The 18983-nt window shown below is 42.9% G+C and overlaps 1 protein-coding gene across 2 annotated transcripts in view; it reads right to left on the bottom strand.

Annotated features, from left to right (window-relative positions):
- The window catches only part of CASP7 (caspase 7), a 108669-nt gene that overhangs the window by 20908 nt on the left and 68778 nt on the right, over positions 1-18983 (bottom strand). For both annotated transcript variants that reach the window (XM_082268337.1, XM_082268338.1), the window contains one exon: positions 3277-3413. In XM_082268337.1, the coding sequence (XP_082124463.1) occupies positions 3277-3413 (137 nt within the window). The remainder of the gene's footprint in view (positions 1-3276; positions 3414-18983) is intronic.

Here is an 18983-nt window from a genome sequence, read left to right as displayed (position 1 = left end):
CCAGTGGCGTAGCGTGGAGGGTGCAGGGGGGGCCGGGCGCAACATCTGGGGGGGCGCATCCGCTCCGCAGTGTCATGTCACTCACTATGTCATGATAGGCTGGCCGCCGCCGCCCTCTGAGTCTGCTCGCTCTCTCTGCCCCTGGCCTGCTGTAAGGGGGGGATCTATATGGGGGACCAGGTCCCAAATATAGATCCCCCTTACAGCAGGCCAAGGTGAGGTCCCGTCCCCCATATAGATCTCCCCCCTTACAGCAGGCCAGGGTGAGGTGAGGTCCCGTCCCCCATATAGATCCCCCCTTACAGCAGGCCAGGGTGAGGTCCGAGGTCCCCCATATAGATCCCCCCCTTACAGCAGGCCAGGGTGAGTAGAGGTCCCCCATATAGATTCCCCCTTACAGCAGACCAGGGTGAGGAGAGGTCTGGGGTCCCCCATATAGATCCCCCTCACCCTGGCCTAATTTAAAGGGGGGTGATCTATATGGGGGACGGGACCTCACCCTGGCCTGCTGTAAGGGGGGATGCTGGACATAAAAACAAAGAAAAGGAACAGACTTTGTTACGAAAATGACATGAGAGTGGCACTTGCCAAGATAAAGCCGTGCGTTTCTGAACTGGTCTCTGAAAGACAACAGCAGAAGTCACACTAATTTGCAGTAAATATTCATTATTATGTTTTTGTGTGAAAATCATGTTTTAATGGTTTTGTTCTTTGTTCTTGATGGTTTTGTTCATTTTGTGCACCTATGTATAAATATATACCTAAAATAATATATACCTATGTTTTGAATTTTAAAAAATCATATTTTATTTTTCCAATTAAGAAGGGTTCGGTGAATGCGCATATGAAACTGGTTGGGTTCAGTACCTCCAAAAAGGTTAAGAACCACTGGCCTAGACACTTTGAGGTTGCGTTGTTTCTCTTTCCAGCATGATACAGATCAACTACTCTTGATCATATGTCTTCAGAGAGCTCCTTTTTGAGGCATGGTTCACATCAGCTGATGCTTCTTATGAACAGCAATATTAAAATGTTTGAGTATCTTTTATCAAAGTAGCTCTTAACCACTCCCTTATACATATCCCTAACACAAACTTATTTCATTAACTGGACTTTAGGTGTGCAAACTACTGAATCCAATTAGCTTTTGTTGAAGAAATTAGTCTAGGAGTTCACTTACTTTTTCCCCCAGCAATGTGAATTTTTAAAGAGTGTGTTCAAGAAACACACGAGAAATTACAATGGTTTGTGTATTAAAGCAGTGTTCCAAACTTTTCTGTGTTTATTAAAAGTTAGCAGCTACAAGCTACAAGTGTAGCTGCTGACTTTTAATGAACACACACTCACCTGTCCCACAATCCAGCGACGCGGCCGCCCAAAGCCTCGATCCTCTCCCTCTGGTCTAGGCGGCGCCAGCATCACTAGTGTGGGCACCCGGCTGTGACAGCTTGTGGCTTCACAGCCGGGTGCGCACTGCACATGCGCGAGTCACTTTGCGCGTCTTGATTATCCGGCAATTTTCTGGGATCTCTGATGTTTCCCAGAGGATTGCAGGGAGGGAGGGGGAGAGGAGAACTTCAGCTCGGGGCGCTCCGAGCGTAAGTGGGAGCGGGTACCTGTCAAAACTAGGTACCACCTCCCGCCCCCCCCAAAAAAAATATAACGTGCCAAATGTGGCATGTCAGGGAGTTAGGACTACTTAAAGCGTAGTTCCACTTTTGAGTGGAACTCTGCTTTAAGCACATTGTGTGTGACTTGGAATCAGATAACATTTTATTGCAAATTACTGCAAAAAAATCAGTTATTTCCAAGGGGTTCACATACTTCTTTGCCACTATATTGTAAATGTATGTATACATGATTGAATTAAAGTGGAACTTTAGTCAGAAGTAGACTTGCTACTTCTGATAAGTGTCTATATGGTTTAAAATCCAGTAATACACTGGTTTCGCCCTGCTCTCCACATGCTCAATTGCTTTCCTTTGTAGAGTTCAATCTACAGACAGCCTAAAGATTAAAGCGGCACTAAACCCATCGATTGAACAGTTTCAAAAAACAGTTCCATTCTCATGCCAGGAATGTGGTCACATTTGCTTAGGTTCTCAACCAAACTATCAAATCATCAAATATCTGGCGTCATAACTGAACTGATCACATGTGCAGCACCATGGCAGTTGCAGATCAAACAGAAGCAGTTTCCTTGGCTGAAAAGGATGAGAGGGTTTAGTTAAAAATTGCCTACTGGACACTTTCACCCCCTTCCTGCCCAGGCCAATTTTTAGCTTTCAGTGCTATCGCACTTTGAATGACAATTGTGTAATTATGCAATTATTACCACTGCACCCAAATTACATTTTCATCATTTTTTTTTTTTTTTTTTTTTTAGACGGTGGTATTTATTTACTGCTGGTTTTATTATTGTTTGCTAAAAAATAAAAAAGACCCAAAATTAAAAAAAACATTTCTGTTATAAAATGTTGCATAGAAGTAATTTGTCTTGTTAACGGAGGTGGGCTGATGAGGCTGCACTGATGGGCACTGATAGACTGCACTGATCGTCATTAATAAGGCTGCAATGATGGGCACTGATGAGGCAGCACTAATAAGGCGGCACTGATGGGCACTTATACGACTCCACTGATGGCCACTACTGATAGGCATTGATGGGGCTGCACTGATTATCAGGGTACATGTTTGCTGTCAAAGGATTGCTGGTTATCGGCTTTCCTTTCCTCACACAGTGACAAAGGAACTGCCGATAACCGGCATTTGTTTACATTAAATCAGCTGTGACTGGACACAACTGATCACATGGTAAAGGGCCGTATGATATGCCCTTCACCTCAATCTGTGATCAGACACAGGGATCACAGAGCATGCCCAAATGAGTGCCCGGGGGGCACGTGCCCGGGGGTGGGTCAGGGATCTGGTAGGACATCAATAGACACCCTCCCAGAACTTGACGACTGTGCTGTGCCGGTCTTTTGGCTAAGGCGTGGTTGGCAAGTGGTTAACTGCTGCTCTTGGCTTTGGGCTTCAACAAAATGGCAGCCTCCACCAGGAAGAAACAGGAACAATGCTGGAGGCAATTTACAGCACACACACTATTTTTGGTTGCACAATTATTGTGGAACATTATATTTTATTAATTGTTATTGGTAAAGTTTTGCTTTAAGGCTTGTATGACAGTGTAAGATTCCACCTTTGTTATATAACAGACACAACACAAAAGCAGAATTCACAGGGAAAGTTTCTGAAGGAAACATCATCCATCACCTGTGCTGGCATCGAAGTTCTTGTTGTTTATTATGATACACTTGCCGAGCTTCTGGTAATTCATCGTATACTGAAATTCCGGGGAAATAAAGCGGCTGTTCTGACTGGCTGGCTTTTCTGGTTCATTTTTTTTCTTTCTGTAAAAAGTTGAAAAAAAACAAAAAAACAAAAAACATAAAGATAAAGATCAAACCAGCTGGTACAGATCTCAGATTTAAAACATTTAGCAGAAACCTTCAGATATTGGGGGAAAAAAAAAAAAAAAAAATCTTCATTCTCCATTTCATGCTGAGAATTCCTTTTACGGTTGGGTTCACATGTATGCGAATTGGATGTGGGTTTCACCGCATTCCAATTCGCATGATATGCGCTTGTGACTGCCTGTCAATGGAGCCTGTTCACACAGGTCCAGGGCTTCCGCAGTCCGGATTGCAGAAGAGTCCTTGTGTCTTAGAATCCAGCTCAGGTTCGAATTCAGGCATAAATTTGGATCTAAATCGCACCTGAACCGGTGAACAGACATGCACGAACCCGCGGCCGCACACATGTGAACCCGGCTTAAAGGATATACTCAGAGGCGTAACTAGAACCTTCAGGGCCCCGATGCAAGAAACCATGAAGGGCCCCCCAGACCCCTGGCCGGGGCCCTTCCCTTCAAGCCCGGGGCTCTTCCCACTAATCCTGGGGCTCTTTACTCTCATTGCATGGCCTTTTATTATGGTCCCGCATCAGGATCCTTTCACAAGTTCTGCAGTGGGCCCCCTTCCTGCAATCTTGGGGCCTCCCCACCGTGGTGAAATGCCAGGGCCCGGTCGCAAGTGTGACCTTTGAGATCCTAGAGGTTCACCCACTGTTTTGCTACCGGGCCCCCTGGAGCATGGGGCCCGGTAGCGATTGCAACCCCTGCAACCCCTGTAGTTACGCCCCTGGATATACTCACATTCTATAATTAGATATTTTGTTGAAGTCACTGTACACATTCTATGTATTTTCACATGGGTCACAATGTGTTTTCAGACCATCTGCACTTCGGCTGCACGGTCACTGCTTTCTTTTAATTTAAAGCAGGAGTTTAATCTGCTTATACTTTGCCTTTCCTGGTTCATCCTTTCCTCCCTCATCAACATGCTAATGGAATCTTTAACCACTTAAGGACAAGCAGTGCCGGGATAAGGCCATCCAGCGCCCAGGTCAAAGATGCCAAACTGCTCCCAACCCTTCCCTTAGGGTTAGGTCAGGGCCCCCACAAACCTCCTGCCCCCCCCCCCTTGTCCCGGCCCCGAGGACCAGGCCTATTTCTGACACTGGTAGTGACCCCCAGCTGTCAGCGGAGCGGCAGATCAGCTGAGCGCCGATGTAACGAAGGTATTTCACACTTTTCTATTACAGAAATACACATTGGACAGTATATGAAACACAAATAAAGTGGATTCTAGGATTTTACATACACTAAACTAGGTTCACACGAGATTCCTGACAGGGAGGGAAGAGAAGACAGCACATTACAGTTAAGACCTACCCCAAAAATAAGCCCTACTGTGTCTTTTGGTACCAAAATTAATATAGAGACCCAGGCTTATTTTCGGGGAAGCACGGTATATCCAGGAAGGTGTGGGATGGGAATATGAACTATTCACGTGGGTAAAGAGCCACAGAGATTGCCGAGATTGGGGTCATGCCATGACCCAGGAACAGGGTGCGCCCGCAATCGCGGCTTAACAGGGCACCGACATATGACTTTATCCCAGAACGAGAGCCACACCGTTCCGCCATCACTTGATGGTCTGCGGACTGCAAGTGGTTAAAGTGTAACTCCACTTTTGTTGAGAAAAATAAACAAAAAACATGTCCCCCACTGGGTGATCGATATTCACTATATACAAGGGAAATAAACTTTGTTGCAGATTTTTATCGGTTTCTGCTGCAAAGATATAGCCGTGTGTCCCACCATGTCCTTTGCAGACTGATTCTGAATAGGAGGGTCTGATTCATGATAATCATCTGGTGCACTCACAGTGTTCTGACGAGAAAAGCTGCAATGTCTGCATCCCTTTAGAAGTATTTAACGCTTGGGGAGTATCTCACCAAAACTGAGTTCCTATCACAGGGGGTGCCTAAAATTTGATTTGCAAAGTCTTCTGGGAAAATCATCAAGCCAATCACACAAACAGGAAATTATCTTTCTAAGGAGCATTTTGCACACCAAATAAGTATAGAACACCTCCAGCTAGCCATATTGCATTGAATTTGAATTCATATTGCATTGATTCGAGTGTGGCCATCACATCTACATTCTCATCTTCCCTCTATCACCACGGAAAATGGTGCCACCAAAGACAAAATTATTCGGAGGGGTTTCCGGGTCCAATATTTATTGCTGTGCTTTCCAAATATTTTGCTCAAACAATTTTTTAAAATGTATGCTTCTGTATCCACTGGTTATTTGTACAGCCTTCTGTGGTGTAAGAGCGCAGAACCTGCTGGTGGTTTGCTGTAGCGCTGTATGTAGTATGCAGTCCCATAGGCTACTCCTCAACTGTATTGTCCTGCTGGACCTTCAGAAGAGATTACTAAAAAATTAAAGAGATGGGGGCACCATGCTACTTTGCACAGACCATAAAAGATTTTTATTTAGAAACAAAATCCAACGCTTTTCGGGCGTTCAACACTCCCCTTCATCAGGGCTTGTAGAGTAATAACTATAGAATGAGCATCTTGTCCAAGCGCCAGCGTGATCTGTACATGCTTACTTGGGTTCCAACTTACAGTCCAGGATGGTGCCCCTCATCCCATGGTTTTAACTCTAGAAGCCCCGATAAAGGGGGAGTGTTGAGCCCCTGAAACGCATTGGATTTTGTTGTAGAATAAATTTTTTGGTTATTTCAACAGTGACATCAAAGACAACGTGTAGAGTGCATGCATTTCTCATGGAACACAACCAGGATTAGCAAAATTTAGAGAGTTTATGGCTATTAAATGAGGTTGTGATAGACTGATGTGACTGGCTCTGTGACTGGCTACAGTTTATCAGATGAGCTTACACTCTAATGCAGTGATGGTGAACCTTGGCACCCCAGATGTTTTGGAACTTCATTTCCCATGATGCTCAACTACACTGCAGAGTGCATGAGCATCATGGGAAATGTAGTTCCAAAACATCTGGGGTGCCAAGGTTCACCATCACTGCTCTAATGTCTTCCACACAGTCACACACTAAAATTAGACATTTACTGTATATACTGTAACTCAACAATACAAAAAAAAAAAAAAAAGAAAAGTGAGAAAGGGAATAAAAGACTCAATAAAAAGGTCTAAAAAAGGGTGGTTAACCAGTTCTGGACCCGAAAGATTTGCCCCCTTAATGACCAGGCCATTTTTTGCGATTAGGCAATGCGTTATTTTAACGGACACTTGCGTGGTTGTGCGCCGCTGTACCAAAATAAAATTGATGTCCTTTTCCCACAAATAGAGCTTTCTTTTGGTGGTATTTGATCACCTGTGCAATTTTTATTTTTTGCGCTATAAAACAAAAAAAAAAAAAAAAGAGCGACATTTCTGAAAAAAAAAAAAATTATATATACAGTAAAACCTTGGTTTGAGAGTAACTTGGTTTAAGAGCGCTTTGCAAGACAAGCACAATTTTCAAAAAAGTTTTGACTTGATATACAAGCGATGTTTTGATATACAAGTAGCCTCAAGTCACAGCTAAGTATAAAAGAGAAGAGAGGCGCCTCTAAGTGTAGCAATATGGTTAAATTTAATGAAGGTACAACATTTAGCAACTCACATGGTTGATGATTGGAACAGGCACATCTAAGGATGCAGGCATCTGGGGTAAAGCTGTCCACATAGACCATCCTCCGCACCGTCATCTACGTCATCCTTTCCATGCTGCCCCTCGCTTTCAGATCGCTTTACTCCAGGGTGGTCTTCCCGGTCAGGATTACAGACTGGCAGCTGGCGGTGCAGAAGATAGTCTATGTGGACAGCTTTACCCCGGATGCCTGCATACTTAGATGTGCCTGTTTTATTCATCAACCATGTGAGTTGCTAAATGTTGTACCTTCATTAAATGGAACCATATTGCTACACTTAGAGGCGCCTCTCTTCTCTTTGATACTCTGTAGCTCCTGCTGGATTTTGCTTCTAATCTCCTTGTGGAAGCACCATTTGTGGATGGACATTTTATGCAACCTATCGCAATGCTATAATCTTTTTATATGGACTATAAACTGAAGGATTTATGAATAAATGGTTGTGGAACGAATCATCTGAGTTTCCATTATTTCTTATGGGGAAATTTGCTTTGATATGAGAGTGCTTTGGATTACAAGCATGCTTCCGGAACCAATTATGCTCGCAATCCAAGGTTTTACTGTATATATATATATATATATATATATATATATATATACACACACACACACACATATACATACACATATACATATACATACACACACATTTTTCACATTCTGCTATACAACATTCCCCAAAAAAAAAAATTTAAGTCAAAATTTTTCATCCCTTTAGGCCAATTTGTATTCTGCTACATATTTGTAATTAAAAAAAATCCCAATAAGCGTATTTTGATTGGTTTGCATAAACGCTATCACGTCTACAAACTAGGAGAAAGATTTAAGTAATATATATATATATATTTTTTTTAAACTAGTAATGGTGGCGATCTGCAATTTTTAGTGGGACTGCAACAGTGTGGTGGACAGATCTGACCCCTAACTGACATTTTTGACACTTTTGGGGGGGGGGGGGGGGGGGACAATGACATTACTACAGTAATCACTGCTAAAAATATGTACTGTTACAGTAATAACCACATTGGCAGGAAGGGGTTAACCTAGTGGGTGATCAAAGGGTTAAATGTGAGCCTAGGGGAGTGTTTACTAACTGTGGTGGGGATGGGCTTGCGAATGATCACAGAGACCTGTGATCCTATATAGAAGGATCACAGGCGCTCTGTGATCATTTCAGAGAGAACAACGGTCAGCTGTGTTTACAACAGCAGACCGTTGTTCTCTCTCAGCGGTGCGTGCTCACCCCTCAGAACCACGCGCGCGACTGATGTACCCCTACGTCTGTTTGCGCAGGAGAGGCTGCCTGCCGCAGTAAATGCGCGGTGGGCAGTCTTAATGTGGTTAATAAGGAGTTAAAGTGATACTAAACACACACTATTTAATTTGCATTGTCCCTTCTATATCTGTATATGGATGATGGCTCTGTAATTATTTTCATAAAAAAAAAAAATCAAAGTACATTTCTCCTAATCGATATACAGCTGTCACATGACCCAGGTCTTTACCAGCCTGTCTGCAGGGAAACATAAGCAGGACGAGCTTCTAGTCCTCTGCTGCTGGTCACATGTCCAAAACAAAAAAAAAACAGCCTTTGGAATACATTTACATACATAAAATTATATCAATAAATGGTTTTAAATTAGCATACATAAATATAATTGAAAATTAAATCTTTATTATTTTGCGGAAATACCATGGTGTGGGCTGATTTCTGTGTCACTCTCCTCCAGCCTGTGTCTTAGAATAAGAGGGAGGTGAAGTCTCCATTAATCTACACTATCCCACCCCCATTGTTTTTAGCTGGTTAGTGGGCATGGAAGAGGTAACAAGGGGTGGGCTGTTATTTGACAGCCATTTTATTCCCTAGGGTCTCTGCTAAGAAATATATATATATATATAATGTTTGGGGGTTTCAAGTACTTTTCTAGCAAAAAAAATGATGATTTTTACATGTAAAAGTGGAGTGCCAGAAATCGCGCGGTATAGAAGTGGTTAAAAATGAACAGCTACAAAAAAGTGTAGATGCTGACCGTTAGGTTTCAATGTTTTTTTATTATTATAGTAATTTTCTTGAATAAACAATGAACATCATCCAATACATTCTTTACAGAGTTTGGAGCACATATCACACAAGTTCTGTGCTCTTTGACAAACTTCACTAAACAGTGTAATCAGAAATCAAATTCAGCTAGTACTTGTAAGAGTAAAACAATTATTCTCTATGCATACCTTTACTTTGTCTGTCAGTTAAGAGCTATATGCAGTCAACAGTAATGTCTCCTCCCTTCTCCTTGGCCAATAGCACTGCTTCTCTTTTTCGGCCAATCAGGAAACGGGACTCCGGACCCTCTTCCTGATTGGCCAGGAGGAGAATCAGTGTGGCAATAGCGAATATTCATTCGCTATTGTCACACAACTGAGTGGGCTCAGGGCGCAGGGCGCAGTGCACTGCGCCCCGAGCCCACCCTTTTTTGAAGCCTATTAGAGCCTCTGGCTGACGGTATTAACATATGCGTTACTACAGTTCCGAATTGTTGTGGGAATCTGGCGATATGCAAGTTCAATAGTGCCAGGCCCGGGGAGGGTTTGGTCACAATACCCGTGAGCTGTGATTTCAGTGTAAATACCGTGTTCCAGAAACTGCGCAAATTAGGGCATTCCCACAGGATACGAGTATACCTAAAGTATAGCCACAGTGACGCCAGCATAGGGGTGAGTGGTCCGGGTATATTTTAGACAATTTATACAGCGTAAGATATCCCTTATGGAGGATCTTTAGGTAGTTATCCCAGTGATCCGTACAGGTGAAGGCAGTGAAGTTCTGTCAGACTGTGAGCGACAAGTTTTGTATAGAGAAGGATTCGCTCAGTTCCCTCTCCCAACAGAGGAAGATTGAGATTTTTTGATTCGGGTCTGGGTAGTGGAGTACCTTGTAGAACCACAATATTCCACCTTTCAGTCTATGTTTTGTGTTTAGGTAATCCCATATCATGGGGTGCACTGACACAAATTTAGTGGGAGATTTGGAGTGAAAGTAATGAGTTTGTATTTTTGCATACAAGTTTTTCCAATTGTCTTCCAGGATCTCCGTCAGTTCCCGAAACCCCAGTTTTAGCCAGGGGGGTCACATCCAGAGAAGGGATAAGGGGTTCATACATTAAAACTGACAAAGGGATTTGTAGAGGATCGGGGTTGGGGGGTGTCATGTAGCTGCTGACTTTTAATAAACACACACTCTCCTGTCCCAGGACCCAGATTTTGGGGTTCCAAGTAATTTTCTACCAAAACATACTGATTTAAAAGCGGTTGTATACTGCCGGAAAAAAAAACAAAACAAAAAAAAAAAACCAAACCCTGCAAGACAAAGGCATAATCATTAGGAAATACTTACCTTAAAACGAAGCCCCGACACGGACCCCCGGACACCGCTGTGGGAGCTGACGTGCTCCCACGGCGTCTCTTCCGGGTTCGGCAGCTCCGGGGCTGTGAGTGGCCGGAGCCGCGATGACGTCACTCCCGCGCATGCGCACGGGAGTCACTTTCCGGCAAGTGCCCGGCAAGGAACTCTGAGGGTCCGCTGGACCTTAGTCGGTAAGTGGTTAATATAACACAATGGACTCCGAGCTTGAGAAGAAGGAAGAAAAGGAAAAGAAGGAAGAAGAAGAAGGAAGAAGGAAAAGTAGAAGGAAAAGAAGAAGGAAAATAAAAAGAAAGAAGAAAGAAGAGAAAAACATTTGCTAATGACAATGTCCTTCTCCATATTCTTGGTCTCAGGTACTGTGTCCCGCATTTGCGATATAAAAGTGTTGAGCATTTCAGACGGTTTTGTGTTGTCTTTGGCTTGTCACATTTTCCTATTTATCAGAATGACCTAGATTCTGCAGGTCTAAACTGCAAACCGAATATCTTCAGAATCAACAGTTTCATCAAAGCCAATGGAGGCCAACCAACTGGTTCATATCTTTTTTTAGATCTTCAATGTTGGGAGTCCCAGTTTGTGTTCTCAAGAATGTACCTGCGGAACTGTAAAAGCTTTAAATAAAGATGCTGAATAAAAGGTATGGGGTTATTTATAATATAGGGAATGCAGATCAAATGATAACGAATGCTACCTGAGGTTATCTGTGGTTAGATCAGCATTTTTACGGTAATAATGTCCTCCCCCTCTCTGTCCTTTACTAGCTATACACAAGTGTTGAGCATTTGAGATGGTTTTAGATTTTCTCCCTCGGCTTGTAAAGTTTCCTGGTTTATCTGGAAGAACCGGATTTCACAATAGGTCGCCCCAGTTCTAAACTGCAAGGTCTCTAACATCCACCAGCTCTGTGATGTCCTCATGGAGGAGTGGAAGAGGACTCCAGTGGCAACCTGTGAAGCTCTGGGGAACTCCATGCCCAAGAGGGTTAAGGCAGTGCTGGAAAATAATGGCGGCCACACAAAATATTGACACTTTAGGCCCAATTTTGGACATTTAAACTTAGGGGTGTACTCACTTTTGTTGCCAGTGGTTTAGACATTAATGGCTGTTATTTTGAGGGGACAGCAAATTTACACTGTTATACAAGCTGTACACTCACTACTTTACATTGTAGCAACGTGTCATTTCTTCAGTGTTGTCACATGAAAAAATATAATAAAAATATTTACAAAAATGTGAGGGGTGTACTTACTTGTGTGAGATACTATATATATATATATATATATATATATATATATATATATATATATATATATATATACACACACACACATATATATATATACACATATATACATATATATATACACATATATACACACATATATATATATATATATACACAGTTGGTACGGAAAGTATTCAGACCCCCTTAAATTTTTCACTCTTTGTTATATTGCAGCCATTTGCTAAAATCATTTAAGTTCATTCTTCTTCCTCATGAATGTACACATAGCACCCCATACTGACAGAAAAACACAGAATTGTTGACATTGTTGCAGATTTATTAAAAAAGAAAAACTGAAATATCACATGGTCCTAAGTATTCACACCCTTTGCTCAGTATTTAGTAGAAGCCCCCTTTTGATCTAATACAGCCAGGAGTCTTTTTGGGAAAGATGCAACAAGTCTTTCACACCTGGATTTGGGGATCCTCTGCCATTCCTCCTTGCAGATCCTCTCCAGTTCTGTCAGGTTGGATGGTAAACGTTGGTGGACAGCCATTTTTAGGTCTCTCCAGAGATGCTCAATTGGGTTTAAGTCAGGGCTCTGGCTGGGCCATTCAAGAACAGTCACGGAGTTGTTGTGAAGCCACTCCATTATTTTAGCTGTGTGCTTAGGGTCATTGTCTTGTTGGAAGGTAAACCTTTGGCCCAGTCTGAGGTCCAGAGCACTCTGGAGAAGGTTTTTTGTCCAGGATATCCCTGTACTTGGCCGCATTCATCTTTCCCTCGATTGCAACCAGTCGTCCTGTCCCTGCAGCTGAAAAACACCCCCACAGCATGATGCTGCCACCACCATGCTTCACTGTTGGGACTGTATTGGACAGGTGATGAGCAGTGCCTGGTTTTCTCCACACATACCGCTTAGAATTAAGGCCAAAAAGTTCTATTTTGGTCTCATCAGACCAGAGAATCTTATTTCTTACCATCTTGGAGACCTTCAGGTGTTTTTTAGCAAACTCCATGCGGGCTTTCATGTGTCTTACACTGAGGAGAGGCTTCCGTCGGGCCACTCTGCCATAAAGCCCCGACTGGTGGAGGGCTGCAGTGATGGTTGACTTTCTACAACTTTCTCGCATCTCCTGACTGCATCTCTGGAGCTCAGCCACAGTGATCTTTGGGTTCTTCTTTACCTCTCTCACCAAGGCTCTTCTCCCCCGATAGCTCAGTTTGGCCGGACGGCCAGCTCTAGGAAGGGTTCTGGTCGTCCCAAACATCTTCCATTTGAGGATTATGGAGGCCACTGTGCTCTTAGGAACCTTAAGTGCAGCAGAAATCTTTTTGTAACCTTGGCCAGATCTGTGCCTTGCCACAATTCTGTCTCTGAGCTCTTCAGGCAGTTCCTTTGACCTCATGATTCTCATTTGCTCTGACATGCATTGTGATCTGGAAGGTCTTATATAGACAGGTGTGTGGCTTTCCTAATCAAGTCCAATCAGTATAATCAAACACAGCTGGACTCAAATGAAGGTGTAGAACCATCTCAAGGATGATCAGAAGAAATTGAAAGCACCTGAGTTAAATATATGATGTCACAGCAAAGGGTCTGAATACTTAGGACCATGTGATATTTCAGTTTTTCTTTTTTAATAAATCTGCAACAATGTCAACAATTCTGTGTTTTTCTGTCAGTATGGGATGCTATGTGTACATTCATGAGGAAGAAGAATGAACCTAAATGATTTTAGCAAATGGCTGCAATATAACAAAGAGTGAAAAATTTAAGGGGGTCTGAATACTTTCCGTACCCACTGTATATACACACACACATTTATATATACACACACACACACACATACACACATATATATATATATATATATATATATATATATATATATATTATATACACACACACACATACATACAGTGGGATCAAAAGTTTGGGCACCCCAGGTAAAAATTTGTATTAATGTGCATAAAGAAGCCAAGAAAAGATGTCTTCCAGTTCTTTGAGATTTCTGGGCTGTCTGTCACACACTGCTCTTTTAAGGTCTATCCATAGATTTTCAATTATGTTGAGGTCAGGAGATTGTGAAGGCCATGGCAAAACCTTCACTTTACGCCTCTTGATGTAATCCCAGAGATGTGTTTAGGATCATTATCTATTTGTAGAAGCCATCCTCTCTTTAACTTCAGCTTTTTCACAGATGGCATCAAGTTACCATCCAAAATTTGCTGAAATTTTATTGAATCAATTTTTCCTTCTACTCGTGAGATGTTCCCTGTGCCACTGGCTGCAATACAACCCCAAAGCATGATTGATCCACCCCCATGCTTAACCACTTTACAACCGGAGGATTTTGCTGTCTTCCGTCCAGGCCACTTTTTGCGATTCGGCGCTGTGCGACTTCAACTGACAATTGCGCGGTCGTGCGACGCCGTACCCAAACGAAATTTACGTCCTTTTTTTCCCACAAACAGAGCTTTCTTTTGGTGGTATTTGATCACCTGTGCGATTTTTACTTTTTGCGCTATAAACAAAAAAAGAGCGTTTATTTTGAAAAAATAACAATATTTTTAACATTTTTTTATATGAAATTCCCCCCAAAAAAGATGTAAAAACCAATTTTTTTAAAAAATTTTGGCCAATTTGTTTTATGCTACATATGTTTGGTAAAAAAAAATCGCAATAAGCGTATTTTGATTGGTTTGCGCAAAAGTTATTGCGTTTACTAACAAAGGGAAAGATTTCTGTCATTTTTGGTGTTTTTTTTTTAACGCGTAATGGCGGCGATCTGCGATTTTTTTTGCGGGACTGCGACATTGCGGCGGACAGACCGGACCCCTGACTGACATTTTTGACACTTTTGGGGGTACCAGTGACATTACTGCAGTAATCAGTGCTATAAATATACACTGTTACTGTAAAAATGACACTGGCAGGGAAGGGGTTAATTTTATTGGAGAGGGAGGGGTTAATGTATGCCTGGTGCTTACTGACGTGTAGGGGGGGAGGTGACTGAGTGATTCATGGACAGATCGGATGTCCAGCTATGCTGAACAGTCCGATCTGTCACTCCCTGTCACTATGGAGATCCGCCCGCTGTGTTTACACACAGCGGGCGGATCTCCAGACTCGATCCCCGACGATCGGGTAAGAGCAGCGGCGATCGCCGCTGCTCCTCCCCTGGCCCGACTCCCGCTGTGAATGAAAACAGCGGGAGCGAGCCTCCGGCGGCGCGCAAGCGCCGCCCAGAAGGGGGAGTGTCCAGTCACGTTAATACTATGTGACTGGACGATAACGAACCACTCTGCCGCAGTAGTATTACTGTGAGCGGTTGCAGAGTGGTTAACAGTTGGACAGGGGTTCTTTTCATTCAATTCTGTGCCCCTTCTTCTTCAAACGTACCTTTGCTCATTCCAGCCAAAAAGTTCAATTTTAACCTCATCATCGGTCCACAGAACTTGTTTCCAAAATGCATCAAGCTTGTCTATATGTTCAAACGCTGATTTTTGTGCTGAGGACATAGAAGAGGTTTTCTTCTGATGACTCTTCCATGAAGACCATATTTGTACAAGTATCTCTTTATAGTGGAATAGTGTACCACAACTCCAGTGTCTGCCAGTTTTTTCTGGAGGGATTGTGCAGTCAAATGTGGGTTTTGAATTGTTTTTCTCACAATCCCATGGTGCTGATTGTTGGGGCAAGGTCAGATCAGTCTGGGCATTTATAACCTTTGAGATTGACATCACCTGGTCTTCCCAGACGATGATTGAGAACAATCCATGACACTGGCAGGTCTCAGCCTTGCAAAGGGGGCAGTGCATGCTATAAATTCTGCAGGGTGCCCAAACTTTTGCAGACGCCATTTTTTTGTTTTCTGTAATTTTGAAAGTGTAAATGATGTAAATAAAAATCTAACTTTTGTTGACATATTATAAGAATGTCTAATCTGTAATTTGATGCCTTTTGGGGATTTTTCCCTCTTTCCTTGGCTTCTTTATGTACATTAATACAAACTTTTAGCAGGGGTGCCCAAACTTTCAATCCCCACTGTATATATATATATATATATATATATATATATATATATAGAGAGAGCGCAGCAGTGAGCTGTCTTTATTATAGGAAAAGTCACACACTGGATTACTGCACAGATCTGGAAGATTTTAATCAAGTTCTTCGTCCTATCCACGAAATTGGTCTTGTAGACATTTTCCCAATTTCAGTTTTAATCTCATTAATTAATGGGATATAATTTTTTGTATATACATTTTTTTTTATTAACGGTGTTAACCTTATCCCAAGATAATTCAAGTAGGTTTCCTTCCAGCTAAATGGAAATTCTTTACACAAAGTTTGTACGTCTTTCTTTTTTAACGTAATATTCAGAATTTCTGATTTTATGGGATTAATCCTAAAATTTGACAAGTCTCCATATCTCTTAATTTCTTTTATCAGGTTTAGTAATGTTATTCTGGGGGTTGGAGATGTACAACAGAACATCATCGGCATAAACTGCAATCTCCCTCTCTTATCCTCACTCGAATGGTTTTCAACAACGGTTCCAGAGAGAACACGAACAAAAGGGGAGAGAGCGGACATCCTTGTCTTGTACCGTTGTACATTTCAAACGAGGCAGATAAACATCCATTTACTTTCACTGAGGCTGTTGGATGACTATATAAAAAGCTTTTATCCACTGCAACACTCTGTTCCCCCCAATCCAAATATTTCCAGCGTATTCATCATAAATCTCCAATCTACTCTGTCAAATGCCTTTTCGGCATCGATTGACATTAGTATGTTTGGAGAGTTTTGGAAAGTTTTTTAGTAAAAGTATGGTCCTAATCCCATTGTCTTTTCCTTCCCTTCCAGGAATAAAACCTGACTGGTCCGGATGAACCCATTCCGGCATTAACTCATTTAATCTTATGGCCAGGACTTTTGCGTATAGCTTTGTATCTACATTTAATAATGAAATGGGTCTATAACACGAGCACAGGGTTGTATCTTTCCCTTCTTTGGGTAGAACAGTTATTTGTGCCTGCAAAGATTCTCCCTTCATTTTCTCTCCTTCTCCCAGACTATTCATATATCTACAGTGGGGATCGAAAGTTTGGGCACCCCAGGTAAAAATTTGTATTAATGTGCATAAAGAAGCCAAGGAAAGATGGAAAAATCTCCAAAAAGGCATCACCAATCAGGTGCAGGCAGGGGTCTGCACAGAGGTGGGCGGAGTATCGGAGGTGCAGGCATCAGAGCAGAGTAGAGGGGTGACAGTTAGGAGGGGTAGAAGGGAACAAGGCAAGGAGGCTGATCCTGGGCTGGAGCACCCCAATAGATACGCCCCGTTGTGTGATGTTGGGGAAACCAGTCAGGGACCAGCATTGCTGGAGCAGAGCGACGCCCCTAGCAGCCAGGGGAAGAACTCCTCCAGTGAGGCTGGGAGAAAGGGAAAGGAAAGACAGGTGCTGGTGGTAGGGGACTCAATTATTAGAAGGGCAGACAGTGTAATCTGTGACCAAGACCGTGTGCGCCGAACAGTCTGTTGTTTGCCGGGCGCTCGGGTTCGGCACATAGCGGATCGGGTGGACAGATTATTGGGTGGGGCTGGGGAAGACCCAGCTGTCATGGTACACGTGGGTACCAATGACATAGGCAGAGGAAGACGGAGAGTCCTAAACGATTTCAGGGACTTAGGCGCTAAGTTGAGGACTAGGACCTCCAAGGTAATATTTTCCGAAATACTACCTGTACCTCGAGCCACACCAGAGAGGCAGCGGGAGATTAGGGAAGTTAACGAGTGGCTGAGGAGCTGGTGTAGTAAGGAGGGTTTCGGGTTCCTGGAGAACTGGGCCGACTTCTCAGTCGGTCACCGGCTCTTTGGTAGGGACGGATTGCACCTAAATGGGGTGGGTGCAGCCGTACTGGGTGCGAGGATGGCCAAAGAGTTAGAGGGGCTTTTAAACTAGGGAATGGGGGGGAGGGTACAGATGTAGAATTACCCAGTGGAAAGCAAGTTTCAGAGGGCAGAAATGGGGGCATTAGCGATAGGGTGTGCGGAGCTCCTATACCCAGGGTGGGTACGGGGAAAAATCAAGAGAGCAGCCTAAAAACATCAAAAGAGGATAAATATAACCGATCAAAATTACGAGGTTTGTATACCAATGCCAGAAGCCTGGCCAACAAGATGGGAGAGCTGGAGCTGCTGATGTTTGAGGAGGACTTAGATTTTGTGGGGATAACTGAGACTTGGTTTGACAGCTCTCATGACTGGATGGCGTCCATTCAGGGGTATTCCCTTTATCGCAGAGATAGAGAAAGTAAAAAAGGGGGAGGGGTATGTTTGTATATTAAGAACAGTATACAGGTAAATATGAGGGATGATATTAATAATGGAGCTATGGACGAGGCAGAATCCCTATGGGTAGAGCTTCAAAGGGAAGGCACGGCGGGGAAGGTAATATTGGGCGTATGCTATAGGCCCCCCAACCAGAGGGAGGAGGGTGAGGCGGACCTCATGTTACAGATAGGATTGGCAGCAAGGATGGGAAATGTCATTATAATGGGGGACTTTAATTATCCAGATATAGACTGGGCAGAAGGAACCGCACACTCAGCCAAGGCTCGGCAGTTCCTAAATGTTTTGCAGGACAATTTCATGGGTCAGATGGTGAATGCACCGACAAGAAGCAATGCGGTACTTGACCTACTGATTACCAACAATACAGACCTGATCACGGATATAGAAATACGGGACAACTTAGGGAACAGTGACCATAGGTCAATTGGTTTCAGTATTAATTACAGTAATAGGAAACACAAGGGTAATATAAGGACGCTGAATTTCAAAAGAGCCAATTTCCCTAAACTGCGCTCGCTGCTAGAAAATATCAAATGGGATAGAACCCTGGGAACAAAGAACACGGAGGAAAAATGGGAGTGCTTCAAGAGCATACTTAACAAGGGAGTGGGCCAGTGCATTCCACAGGGAAATAAATTTAAAAGAGCAAAACTAAACCCTGGGTGGCTAAACTCCAACATTAAAATGTATATTAGAGCTAAAGAAAAGGCCTTCAAAAAATACAAGACTGAGGGGTCATTGGCAGCATTTAAGCACTACAAAGAGTGTAATAAGAAATGTAAAGACGAAATCAGGGCGGCTAAAATAGAACACGAGAGACATATAGCGGAGGAGAGCAAAAAGAACCCCAAGAAGTTCTTTAAGTATATAAACAGTAAGA

This window comes from Pelophylax lessonae (assembly GCF_965119305.1).
Source record: "Pelophylax lessonae genome assembly, chromosome: 9".
Classification (NCBI taxonomy): domain Eukaryota; kingdom Metazoa; phylum Chordata; class Amphibia; order Anura; family Ranidae; genus Pelophylax; species Pelophylax lessonae.
The sequence above is the reverse complement of the archived record's forward strand: the minus strand, read 5'-3'. Positions and strand labels throughout refer to the sequence as shown.